This window comes from Phaethon lepturus, unplaced genomic scaffold (genome assembly GCF_000687285.1).
Source record: "Phaethon lepturus isolate BGI_N335 unplaced genomic scaffold, ASM68728v1 scaffold50065, whole genome shotgun sequence".
NCBI classification, from domain to species: domain Eukaryota; kingdom Metazoa; phylum Chordata; class Aves; order Phaethontiformes; family Phaethontidae; genus Phaethon; species Phaethon lepturus.
Genome location: NW_010542382.1, coordinates 22,931 through 36,165, shown reverse-complemented (window position 1 = coordinate 36,165; position 13,235 = coordinate 22,931). Strand labels below are relative to the sequence as shown.

General features: G+C 38.5%; 1 protein-coding gene across 1 annotated transcript; it reads right to left on the bottom strand.

Annotated features, from left to right (window-relative positions):
• Positions 1-1,403: 1,403 nt before the first annotated feature.
• Positions 1,404-8,072, bottom strand: SLC7A13 (solute carrier family 7 (anionic amino acid transporter), member 13). Its single transcript, XM_010287987.1, has 4 exons — positions 7,349-8,072; positions 4,692-4,823; positions 2,572-2,936; positions 1,404-1,826 (listed from the first exon to the last, which is right to left on the bottom strand). The coding sequence occupies exons 1-4, from the start codon at positions 8,070-8,072 to the stop codon at positions 1,581-1,583; spliced, it is 1,467 nt and encodes a 488-aa protein (XP_010286289.1). The 3' UTR covers positions 1,404-1,580.
• Between the last annotated feature and the right edge of the window lie 5,163 nt (positions 8,073-13,235).

Sequence of the window (13,235 nt, the reverse complement as noted above, 5' to 3'; positions counted from 1 at the left end):
AGCAGGATCCAGTCTCCAGCTTAGCTGTATTCACTTCACTCCTCACTTGCATGGACTTTTCTTCCTACAGCATTTTTAAAGGTTTATTTTTTACTTCAAATTTTCGTTCTGTGTACATCACCAGCTGTAAGAAAAGCCACTTTGTTCCTGTACTTGTTTTCATTTGGGGGCTTGTTCCAGTGCAAAATCAAATCCTCTTAAACCTTCAATTGAGTCCCAACATTACTCATGGGTACCCTACACTTTGGGTAGTTCTGTATAGTCTATGTATTATTCTGACCTCTGAATTTTTGATATATCAGAGAATTTAATCTTCTAGCAAGAATCTTTTCATTCTACTGTAAGTGTTATAATACAATGGTCTGTAAAACTATTTCTCTCACCAGTACAATATCCAGCAACCCAGAATGTTGTGGTGTAAGACAGATGTTAGTCTGGAGCCATCTACTGGTTGTATTGCTGAGCTTTAATAAACTGGTTTGAAAAACCGCTTTACACATGTAGTTTTATTGTAATTATAAAAAATAACAGCATATATTAATAGATTAATTACCTAAGTATATGATGTTTCTTGTGTACTTGTTCTTTTTTTTAAGTTTAAATACTCAGTGAACATAATATGGCCCAATTATCAAAATAAAGAATTATTTACCTTGCTTTCATAATCAAAACAAAAATGGAGGGGATGGGGTCTAAAAAAAGCTCTTATTTCTCAATAATACTGAAAACAAACCAAGGAATAAGGTAATATTTATTCTAAGATCTAAACAATTTAGTAAAGTAATCCACTTTAATTTTATTGCTGTGATGAGGAGGATAAATAATTCTTATTGCCTTATTTGATGCTTCATATGATTTCACCCTGAGTTTGTACGTGTTGTTCTAAAATAGCTAAGATGCACCATGTACAGTTTTCTTGGGATTAAATAAGATCTCAATCAATTTTATGATGTTCTTCAAAGCTTTTTATTAGAAATAAATTCAGACAGAAAAGGTAGCAGATGAACAGAAGTATGAAGCTTTTAAAATCAGAAGTTCTAATAAACAAGCTACTATGAACTAAAAATATTCCAGCCAATTTAGTTTGGAGACCAAAAGTATATTTATATAGTGATGCTGTTAAGTATGTATTTACTATCTATTATATGATAATATTGATAATTATTTCTGCTGTAATTTAGTCTTATTTCTATTACTGCATGAATATGTGCAATTTTAACTGTGTCTTCAGGAGCAAGAGCAAGCGTTTTACAGAGTTTACCAGTTTAAGAGAGATTCTTTGCACCTATTAAATAAGTATGCATATACATCTACATATACATATGTATATAGACAGACACATAAAAAATATATACATATTAAATCATTGCTAATGTCTATATATGTATGCTTATGCATATATGCATATACATGTATATAAGCATGCAATATATCTACATTGAACTATATATGTATATACATATACACACATGCATGCACGCCTATATATCACACCTAGCATCTAACTCGTACCTTCTACAGTCTCAGCTAAACAAAATCCTCCACTGGCTGTTAGTTGTACTGGGATTAAACATTTGCCATTATTCACATTTGCCCTCAGCAGATCCATCAGCAGGACAGACTTCCAACAGGAGCTGTAAGTGGCAAGTAATTTTATCAAGAAATGCAAAATGCAATTTAAAATGTATAAAAGGCAGATAAACAATAAGACTTCCCAGCATAAACAGGAAAGCATAAACATATTGCAGGTTTGGAGACCAGACTATGGGAGCTAAAACCAAGAAGACAGACATTGCCACCATCACAAATGGAACTGGTAGAAACACCTGCAAGAGAAAGAAAAAAAATGGTTTAGGAAATAAACAGACCAACTGTGATTTTATACCTCATTCATGAGAGTAATAATGTGTTCTTTGCCATACTAGAGTACCATTTCTCATGCTGCTGCAATCTCACTCAGGACAAGATTCATTTGACCTCAAAGTGCCTACAAGATAGGCATCTTTTCTAAAATACTTGTTCAGACTCCTACCATCAAGCAGCAAGTGACAGGCAGTACCTGAAAACCATTTGTCCACATATGATATTATGGGCTCCTAAAAGAAACTCAGAGTTGGGTGCAGCCTTCACAATAAGTGTATGCTTCTAACCCAGCTTTCTGACAGCTAGATTGAGAGGAAATTAAATGTATCTGTAATGTCTGTGGTTATGTCAGGAAAGATGAGAGTAGGTCAAGGTTCAATTAACCGTGAATGGCCAGCTTGGATCCCACACTGTTCTTGGTTACTGCTCCACACTAGCATGGTTTCATGTTGTTTGCACATCTCCCCCATTTTGCACATATCCAACTCTTGTTTTCAAGTGCAAGCTCTCTGGGGCAGAGACCATCTGTTTGTTTCTTTTCCTTCTACGGTGAAGCTAAGTTTTTGAATAAGGCTCTAAACATTGCAATTATTATTTGTATTTTTGTAGTGACTATCCACTTTTGCCTTGCACTTGCTCCGTAACTTTTGCACGTTACCTGTGACTCAAAAAATCTGTAAAAATAATTTGTAACTTATTTCCATTTACTTTGTATGGTCGATGTAGATGAGGTTCCCGGTATCGAAGTACAATCAGACTTGCACAAGTCAATCCAATCATAAGCCAGGCAGAAAATCCAAAGTAATTTGTTAACGTAATAAGGTCAGAGGGGATGATAAAAATGGAGGCAATGGTGGTTGAAAAAATCATGGCTGGTGCTGGAGTACAGGAGTGGATGTTAAGCATGGATATTAAAACAGGTAAATGTCCTGACTGACTTCCAGCATAGCTTAATCGACCTAGTGTGAACATGCTGCTGTTGAGGGCACCAAATATTGAGATAGCAACAGAGAGGGGAATGATCCAGGCAACAGAGGGGATCACTCGATCAGCCCAAGTGACTGCCACAGCAACTGCAAGAAAGCAAAACATTAGTGTAGTGTAGGTACCATGTTCTGAATTACTGAAAGACTCAACAGAAACCAAACTTAAAATACAAGAAACACCTATTATTTACCAGCAATGTCTGGGGTTTTCTTACAGTGGTCAAACACGACTAATCTAATCCTAAGCATATTTAATTCAGGAGCTAAACATTTCCTGGGGCGGGGTGATAGCAAGAAGGAGTGCTGCCCGCAAGAGCAAGCCGGGTAAACCTGCTGGGGCCAATACCATGGTAATGGACTGCCCAGCGGGAGCAAGCTGCATCTCACCGCCCCAAATCACAAACGTACAAGCAAGGGGAAGGCCATGTGGGGAAAGAAAATGAACGCATTAGTCCCCGGCATGACCACAGTGGTGACATGATCTACTGTTATGAGGAAATTGCCAACGTGAGTGCATGTACGTGCAGGGACACGTCAGCGAGCATGTTATTAACGAGATTTTGCTTTGGGTGGAACTGGGAAATGTGAAAGATTGTTTCTGAACAAGAGATATTCAATATTGCTTGGAAATTAGCTATAGCCCATATTGTAGCAAAGACTAATATTTAGCGCGTCTATAACCAACTGCCATGAGGAATATAGGCCTTGCAGTGACCTGCACAGCATAGGAAGCTAACAGAGACAGGGAAAATGACCCCCCCCAAAAAATTTAGCGAAAGAACAAGAACCGCAGCAGTGTATAGCAATGTTTGAAATAAGAGCTATTATTTCAAATAATTTTAAATAATATTTTTAATATTAAATTATTTTTAAATTTAGCAATTTTAAGGCTATCTCCTCAGCAAACATAGATAAGCACAGCTCCCCTGGTATGTTTGGAGCTGGTCATGCCACCTGGGCAGCTGCTATTCATGGATACCTTGGTATTCTCTGCCTCTTTCACTGTAGGATGGATTTGCAAATGCATGCATCTCTCCCAGCAGATAGCAGGACAATGGTTGAGCGATAATACAAGGTTGCTGAGTTACACCGCTCCCATTTACGTTATTGAGCCAGTTTCATGGGCGGGGGGGGGGAATTGATCCATCCAAATGAGGTATGTTTTTTGTCACTCCTGGAGGCAAGGTCTGACAACTCAGTTTCATTACAGCGGTATTTAAAAGGTGCTGTTTGGACAATCAAGGAGAAATACAGCTCCTCTTGGACCTTTTCACAGACAGCTTACTGGTACAGGAGCTGAGAGAGGCTTTACATGCACTGGACTTTTGTATAGGCTCTTCTAAGGAATCACAGTATTTATCATTAATAATCCCACACACACACGAAATGTCTACATTTTTGTGCCCATAGTCTATTCTTTTTACCGTATTATTTATCACGGTAGACTTGTCCACCTCCTAAACAGTAATGGCTTTGGCCTGAGACACCATGAGGTAGGGAAGGAAGGAGGAGAGAGGATTAAAATGACAGGAGAACAAAGGCCTCCTCTATAATCAGCAGAGACCTGCTCTTCACCTGATTTTCCAGGTTTTAATACACTTCCGGTTTCTTTTTAGACAGTGCAGGTATAAGCCAACATTTTCAACACTTCATAACATCTGTCTGCATTCAGTCCAACTTGTGTCATACAGCAAAATTAATAAGAATTCTCTGTTAAAACTTAGAATGAAACCCAAACTTCCTGACTGTGAAGTTAGATGAGCAGAAGTAACCCAGTAAATTGACATCAGATGGGTATGCAAATGGACCACACTTTTTTAATAAAAAAAATCAAATCCATACCTGAAGAGACAATTTCCTTAGGTGTGAGGACGGTGAGATATGAGATGTTCACCAGCAAATAAAAAACAATTACTGCAGGAACAGCAGTCATCACAGTTAAGGGGATATTTCTGCTAGGGTTTTTCATCTCTTCTGAAAAATACAATATAAAAAGACTAATAAAGCAAGCAGTGTAGGTTCTGCAAGTGTGTTTCAGTAGTGAATCTGTGCAGAGCTTGACAAGACTGATACCAAAGTCCTGCCCCAACCCCTAATCATGGCTGCTAAAGCTACGTTGCTTGCAAGGTCCTACAGTGATTCTCAAAATAGTTTATTATCAAAGCAGCCTACCAAATTTTCTTTCATTTTTAAATTTTTTTTCTTATTTAGCTATTTTTTTAACTATCTTGGAAGGAGGGATGGATGGATGTCTGCTAGGCTGATAAAAAATTACAAAAGTACTAATAAATTTGATTTGAATAAACACATATTTGACTTATATTAGAAAATAGATTTGGTAAGAAACTTTCAAGCAGCCATACTTTTAAATCACTAGCTTAAATGTGAGACTCTCAAATCACATCATTTGTTCTTACATCACCTCATGAATCCTGATCTGAGACTTTCTGAGTGTATTTTGCTATTCCTGTACAAAACCTTTCTCTTTGTCCCTATATCAGGAAATACAGAAAAGGCAACAGGAAAGAGCGAAGGTATTGACAGAAGAGCAGTAATGCAGTGGCTTTAGAAGGGGGCCATTCCCAGCTGCATTCTGCTGTTGATTATCTTTTCCAGGGCAAAGCTGGCAGAGGAAAACTGTTTAGTGCTAAGCCTGGCATCTTAGCTTAAAACTACACTTACCAAGTAAGAAAAAACTCTAAATTTTGCAGCTGAACAACTGAGGCACTGGCACACATTCCTAACCATGTGATAGTCCCAGCAGAACATGGAGCTGGTTTCCAGAATCCTAATCATTCATCCTCATCTCAGTCAAAAAGGGTCTTTTTCATCTCTTTCACTCCTTGATCCCTTCCTGCTCCTTCCCTCTCCCCTTCCCGCTTCCCTCAGCATTTACAGAAGACTTCCTGAGTATTACCAACCAATAACTCACAAGGGGGGAAAAGTGAGAAGTCAAATGTGCAGCTTGCTTAAGCTATTTTTAGGAGACAAAAATCCCTTTCCTCCCTCAAATATGATTTCGGTCTCCTGCACAGAACATCAGCTTCGAGCCTGCCTCAGCGCTGGCTGTAGTGCACAGAGCCAGAGGGATTCAATGAGCACAACAGTGGAATTCAGATATGGACTGTCGAAGAATTTGGGATTTATTTTGAATGTAAGAAATACACTTAGCAATTTCAAGCCCAGCAGAGGACAATCACCAAAATTGCTGATTTAAATTTATCTTTCCATTTGTTTTGTTCCTCATTACAGACCTGCCATCCAGCTGGCACCTGATGCTTTATAGGAATAAAGTTACTGTTGAAAAATAGGAAATTCAGTTCAGAAGGGGACTATTGCAGAGATTGCATCTGCCTAAACAGCTGTGCTGCCCAGTGTATGGTATTTATTACTACTGCTAACTGATCAGAAAATAAATTAATATATTATCAATAATTTTGTATTTTCTAGGTCTTACAAAGCTAAATGCTTGCCTTCAAGGAAATCCTAAGATTTCAAAATTATACTTTGCTGATTTATATCACCTTTTTCATTGCAGCATATTGTTAAAATTGGAATAGCTGGATTGTAATAATTACAGTCATTTTTTTAAACATTAATCCAATTTTCACATTGTTCTCACCACTGAACTTTGTGTTAAGCATTTCACACATTCAGTTTATTTAATGTTTTACATGTGATAGAGGTCAACGGATAAATAGGGTTAAAGACATAAGAGCAACATCCACTTGCTTACAACTTAATTCTATAAATCTGATGATACAATAAAACACTATTCATTTAACTCGTGACGTGCATAAATAACATTATGAACATTATCTCTGCAGCTTTCATGAAAAACTGCTCTTTATTACTGCCACATGTCATCAGATACAGAATAGTATAAGTAAATGGATATTCAAAAAGGTTTCAAATGTTTAAAATTGAGCACAAGTTATATGAAAGGATTTATACTACTTTCCTTAGATTTTTCACCTTCTGTGCAAAACTCTTTTCCCAAGAAAGTGACTACTGACCATCCTATATATCCCATAAAATTACTCTACTTTAACACAATTCAAAATGAATTTGTCCATGTACAAACCAGCTGCATAACCTCAGAGAAGGTACAGATATTTAAATACAAATTAATCAATTATCTTTTTTTTATTTGGTCCTTACTGTGCAAGTAATTTGGCACGAGTATCTTAATCTTTTTCTAAAAATGCACTGACACTGAGAAAGACAAAATGCAACATTTTAAGGTAAGAAAAAGTCTGTTTATGCATGAGATTTTAAATGAACTATTTTGATTGCTCTTGTACTCCTCTGAAAACATCAGTCTGATTCTGTAGACTGCACAAGACACATGAAACTTCCCCAGAGAGGAACAACGCCTCTTCTAACAGCCCCCAAAAACACAGGACTTCCATGAAACATGAGAGACCCTATCTTATGGTCTTGAAGGAGAGACAAGTTGGTGACTGCAGAACAAAATCTAAAGAAGAGGAGTGAGATACCTGCCATATAATTGAGAGACCACCAGCCACCGTATGCGTACAGTCCTTGGAAGAAGGCTTCGGCAAGCTGTGATGCGTTGGGGATCTCCGAGCTGAACGCGTCCTCGAACCTGGCCAGACTCTCCTTTCTCCCGCCAACGAGGAGAACTATGCCAGCGATGGCGATTACAGACAAGGAAATCATCTTCAGCAGAGTGAAAACTGTCTGCACCCAAGCAGCCATTTTGACACTGCGGCCATTCAAAATCCCCAGGGACCAAAGAACGGCCAAGGCCAAGCATTTCTTCAGCACTTCTGGTGCAGGGCAAATGCCATAGAAGGGCTGGGTGGCATATTCAGCAAACAGCAAGGCTCGAGCAGCATTTGATGCTGGCTTGGTAAACGTTGATGTCCAGATAAACACAAAGGCAGGCAGGGATCCAAGGCCTCTTTTAATATGGCTGTATTCTCCTCCAGAGAAGGGCAGAGCAGTTCCCAGCTCTGCATAGCAGAGGGAACCCATCAGAGAAACCAGCCCAGACGCAGTCCAGATCATTAGTGCAACACCGACGTTGAGTAATGAATGCTTTAACACCCCCATGGGAGACACAAAGATCCCTGCCCCGACAATTGATCCTATAATAAAACTTACCCCATCAAAATAACCTATATTTCTTTTGAGCTGCATCTTGGCCTTTTCTTTCCTTTTCACATCTTTGGGATCATTGCTTTTTCCTTTTCCCATTTTTTCTCTTTTTCTCCACAGCAGATTATATGACTTCAGAGGCTGGATTACAGGTATTTCCCTTTCACTTTATTGTTACCAGACTGTCATGGCCCTACTTGTTAGTGAAATGTTATGGGAAGCCTGGCTTAATCATTCAGAAAAGAGAGCATACTTTGGGTTTTGATGTCTTCTGTGTGAAGATGATTAACCAAATACTTCAAGAAACACTGGCAAATCATGTACATATCGGTTTAATATGTACTTCAGAAATTATTAAGGTCTGGAGGTATTTTTAAAGAAAACAGCATAACAAATAATGCACAGTAAATGCTCATTTCTTGGTTGATTTTCATCAACAGATTTCAATTTTTTTTTACATATGACTTCAGAGACAAATGCAAGAGGTGGGTAAATGTGACCTCTGCATCACACCTAGGGAAAGGGGAAGGGTATGGCAGCATGAAGAAAGAAATCAACCCTCCTTATGTGACTGACAGTGACATGGGCATTAGTTGAACAGCCTGGTACTATTTTTCCACTGTCAATACATACAATGGACAGTGATAACCAGTGATCAACAGTATGTTTTGCCAAGTCCTCATCAGTCACTGGGTATACTGGAGCTTGTTTATACTTCACTCATTAAACACTGCCCTAGCATGAAAGACCAGTTTATTCCCAGTTTTTCTTGAGCATTCATCATTATAGTAGTACCCAAGCACTTCCTAAGCAGGTATTAATCTTCAGACATTGCTGTGAAGGGAAGGGGTTGTATCATCATTTCCATTGTCCATACGGGGGCTGTGGAACAGAAAGATGGCGGCTGAGAGTTCCCACCAGTTTGGTGTGTGCCTTTTAAGGTGCGGCCACTGATTTTTCTACGTATTTAACAATCTGTGGTATATTTTATGTTCAAACTACGGAAAAGGAGCTTCTCTTCCATCAGATGTGGATATACAATTGCCATAGACTTTTGCCCCAAGAAAAATGTATTTATTCTTTTTAGGAGTTGTAGAGGAAAATGGGCAGAAAGCGGGAAACTAACTGAGAAAGAAGCTCAGCATACATCTTAAGGGTTGTTAGGCACCCAAACTAGTAGCTGTAAAGTTCTTACTTTTTGCTGGTCAAGTTGCGGAACCAGTTTTGTCCTGAAGGTCAAAGCTCAGTAACAGAGCAAACAAAACTCACAGCTTTTACAGGGCCCAATTTGAAAGACACAGGGGTTCAGATCAGTCCTGAACAGCAGGATTTTCACTCAAGTGTAAAATAAAATCATCTGAAAAATTAGGTTTATGTAACATGCCATCATGTAAAACACCTTCAGTTAAAATAGGCAGGTGCAGAGACTGTAATTTTTTTAGGTTTTTTCGCTGACTTGGTTAAAGTGAGTTTCCATCACCAGAAACTATGCAGCATAGTCAGTGACAGAATCCACAGCTCCAGTGCAGCTTTTAACTGTAAATTTATTCCATCTTCTGCAAACCACTGCAGCTCTCACTACATATTTTCACCTCCAAAAACCATCAAGTCCTACAGGCTACAAAAATTTTAGTTCTACATGAAACACACCTCTATTTATAACAATTTGCATGCATTTTAAATTGCACTTATTCACTTTATAAATTGCAGTATGTGTTTAAGTTCAAGTGTGCATTTGCCATGTATTATGAATAATTGATAATTCAAACATTTATTCACCAGTATTTGTGAACTGGAAATTAAGTGTGACAAATGTTTTAAGTGGTTAAGTGGATGTTGCTCTTCTGTCTTTAAAATATGTAATTTCCTGTTTTATTTCAGTGCCTTTTCTGAGTCTCCTTCTCTGTGAATGGACACATTTTTTTGATATCCAGCAATCTTCCAACTCTTTATTCTGGGTGTTCAGCCATGTATAGCTGGATTTGGATTACTATTTTAAAACAAATCAATATTACACTAAACGGCGGCTTAAAATACAGATGCAACTGATTTTGTTTCACTGTTCATCCTAAAGTATGTTAATTTCTACCATAACAAAAGCATTTCTAAAATCTCCCAAGCAGCAGATTAATAAGGATTTTTTACTTCTGACAAAGCTGCCAAATTTCAGAAACCCCACTGAGATTACTACTTTCTTGTGTGTGCTGTCTGCCTACCTCCGATAAACGTTTTTACACTTTCAGTTAAATGCTCTGCTGATTTATGCAAAGTATGCTTTTCATTTTGGTGTGTTGTTGCCAGAGTAGGAGCAGGTAAGAGCAGAGATAATGACAGCATTCCTACAATTCCAGAAATACTGACATTCTGGAAACAGTACACTAACATGAGCATTACCAGGGGAGAACTCAGTAAAACACAGCTGGTTACACAACAACAAGTAGTTTTTGCCAAACTGCTTTCTTATTTAATATATAAGCACATCATACATGTTCACTTCCCAGGTTTTCTGTGAAATGTCCAACTTCTCCTTCTGGCTGAGAGGATAAATTGCCACAGTCTATATGATTATCTCAAGGTCTCATACGACAGTGTCTCCTGCCTCACACACAACTATGTATTCAATATCTGGTCACATTCACTTTGATGACATTATCCAGAGACTCAACAGCTGAATATAGGGCAAAGATAAATGATTAAAATAACCTAGCCACGTTTGTAAGACAAGCCTAAGATTCCCCTGATACATGCAGTAGAGTGAAAGGTTGGATCATCATAAAAATAAAATGCCAAAGTACTGCAATTTTTATAGTCAACAGGGAACGACGACATTTCTTTCAAGTGCCAGCTACTGAGTTCTCTTTGACAGTAAAATGAGGTCAAGAGAGTGTTATATAACAGCTATGGTTGAAAGCCGAAACTTCAGTTGATCATTTCTAGCTCTCCTGGTGTTTAAGATTTTCCCTTTTAATGTTCTTTCAACATAATTCTAGCCTTCAATGTGAAGTTTTCATTATTAACTATCTAATGCTTATCATGACTGATACCTTCAGTCACTGTAGTGTCTAGATTTAAGAGAGAAACCAATACAGAAAAGTAATGGAAGAATACTTTTGTTGGCTAAAATAGATATGTTTTATCTCCTAACTGTAATCAACTGAATTTCAATGTACTTGGATAAGGAGTCTCAATTTCAATACTGTCAAGAATTTTCTGTGTGTACTCACTAGGTCTTCCCTATGATCCACTCACTGATTAGATGGACTAGAAAGAAGCACATCTGTCTAAACAATCCCAGATTTTGAAACATGTATTTAGTTTCTTTTCAATTAATAACACAGTGTTTCAAGCATGGTATTGACTTATCTCTGCATCATCCCAAATCCTTTAAGGGAAGAAGATGTAGCAAAAATTAGAACCTAATTTGTCTTGCAAATTTTCAGTAAATACTTTTCTGTATTGTCTCTGAAGAAGCTTCCTGCTGCTGACATTCACCAAGGATAAAGCAGCACAGAAAGAAAGGAAAAAGTTGAAGAGACCTTCTAAGAAAAGAACAGTCACAGTTAATCTTCCTCGGCATATGTCAAGGGACATAGTCTATTTAATATGACTGACAAATTTTATTTATAATCCTCCTTTTTTTCCTCTTCTTTAGCTCACCTTTTGTTGGGAATATGACATTTCAAAGTAGTTTTCTTTGTCTTGCCTTCTGAAAGGAGCTCAACAGCTATTTAAGGATTTCAACAGCTATTCAAGGATTAGATAGAAGCTAGTTTACCATTTGCCACACTAGTCCCCATGATGTATTCACAAACTTTTATTTAGAAAATAAGCCTGCACGTAGAGGGACATGACAGTCTACTGCCTTGGCAATGTTCTTTTTTTTCTGGTACTCTGCCAAACTTATTATACATGTGCTTTTTACTAAAAGTCTTAATGATCTGTTTGTTTCCCTGTCACATACATCATTCTACTTTTACTAGTGATCAAGAAACAGACTGCACACAGTAGTCATCTAATGGCAAACCCAAAAAAATGGGGAAAGTCATTGTTTTGTGACATGCTATGAAGTTTGCACTTGCATCCTATACAGCTGTTCACACTAGCCATAGCGTTTACTTCTCTTAAGTATTTCTCTTTGATAAAATGTAAATGTAAATGTGTTTGCTTGAGCTGCCATATACATTCTTTGTTGGGCTGCAAAGTGTAAAGAAAAGTATGATGGATTTTTTTCAGTAACAGATATTAATAATCAGTGGCTGGTGAGCATGTCCAACAATAGCACTCATGGGTATAAAAGCCGACATTTAAAAACTAAGTGTCTAGACTGTTAGGCTTCCCCTGTAGGCAGTAGCAACAGATGGGTTAAGACTCATCCAATCCCAGCAACCGCTGTATGAACTGCCTACTGGAAATGATTCCACTTCTACTTTTAGATGGTTAGATGAATCTAACCCCCCTCATATTAGGACAGGCCTGCATTTTCTACATCAAATGCTCGGTGATACTATAGTGCCATGAAAAATAAAGCCATTCATGAAGAAATGTCAGTAACGGTATTGCACAGGAGTACAATAGCACTGATACTAAAACACATGTACAGTGCCCTGTCCAAGTGAGAATTCTATCAGGACATCTCGTCCAGCCTTACTGAAATTGTTTAATCAAAATTCATCTTTAGCTAAATTTCTCTTCAAAATCCTAGTTGTACAGCCAGTGCCTTGTCACTAGTCATAGTCACCCAGAGGCTCTCCCCAGCCGTGCACACATGCCACGTTGAACAAGATACCCCAGCCGTGGCCAGCAGAAACCCCCCAGCAACTCAAGACAGTCCTGGGATTTTCCTTTTCTTCAAGATCTGGCGGGGGGTCACACCATGCACAAATACTGGGGTGGGAGCCCCAGATTTCTGCATACCACCCTGAACAGGCAGACCCATGGGCAAGTACTGAACCAATGCTCTAAATGCTACCAGGGCTTCAGTGCATTACAAAATGCCTCTTCTACAGAGTGAATCTGTGACCTCTGCCAAGACCAGGCCTGCCTGGGCCAGTGGTGAGTTCTGAGCCACAACTACAGTAAACTCTTAACACTCTATCAGCCCTCAAAAAATCCAAAGCCCTCAAGCATCTCCCTGAGGAGAATTCAAAGTAGCCCAGCTTATAAACCCAGCTGGTTTTATTATTTACCGCTAGGCGCTCCCGGGCGGCTGGGAGGGCCCGGCCCCACACACAGCACGGCAGCTGCCTCCATAGCCGCCCCACA

Bases quoted from the DNA above. Each gene is read 5' to 3' on its own strand.
- SLC7A13 (XM_010287987.1), bottom strand. From the start codon at position 8,072: ATGGGAAAAGGAAAAAGCAATGATCCCAAAGATGTGAAAAGGAAAGAA. The intron at 2,937-4,691 runs GTATGGATTTGA...GCTTTCTTGCAG, and splicing joins TAAGGAAATTGTCTCTTCAG to TTGCTGTGGCAGTCACTTGG. The intron at 1,827-2,571 runs GTAAATGGAAAT...TTTCTCTTGCAG, and splicing joins ATCTACATCGACCATACAAA to GTGTTTCTACCAGTTCCATT.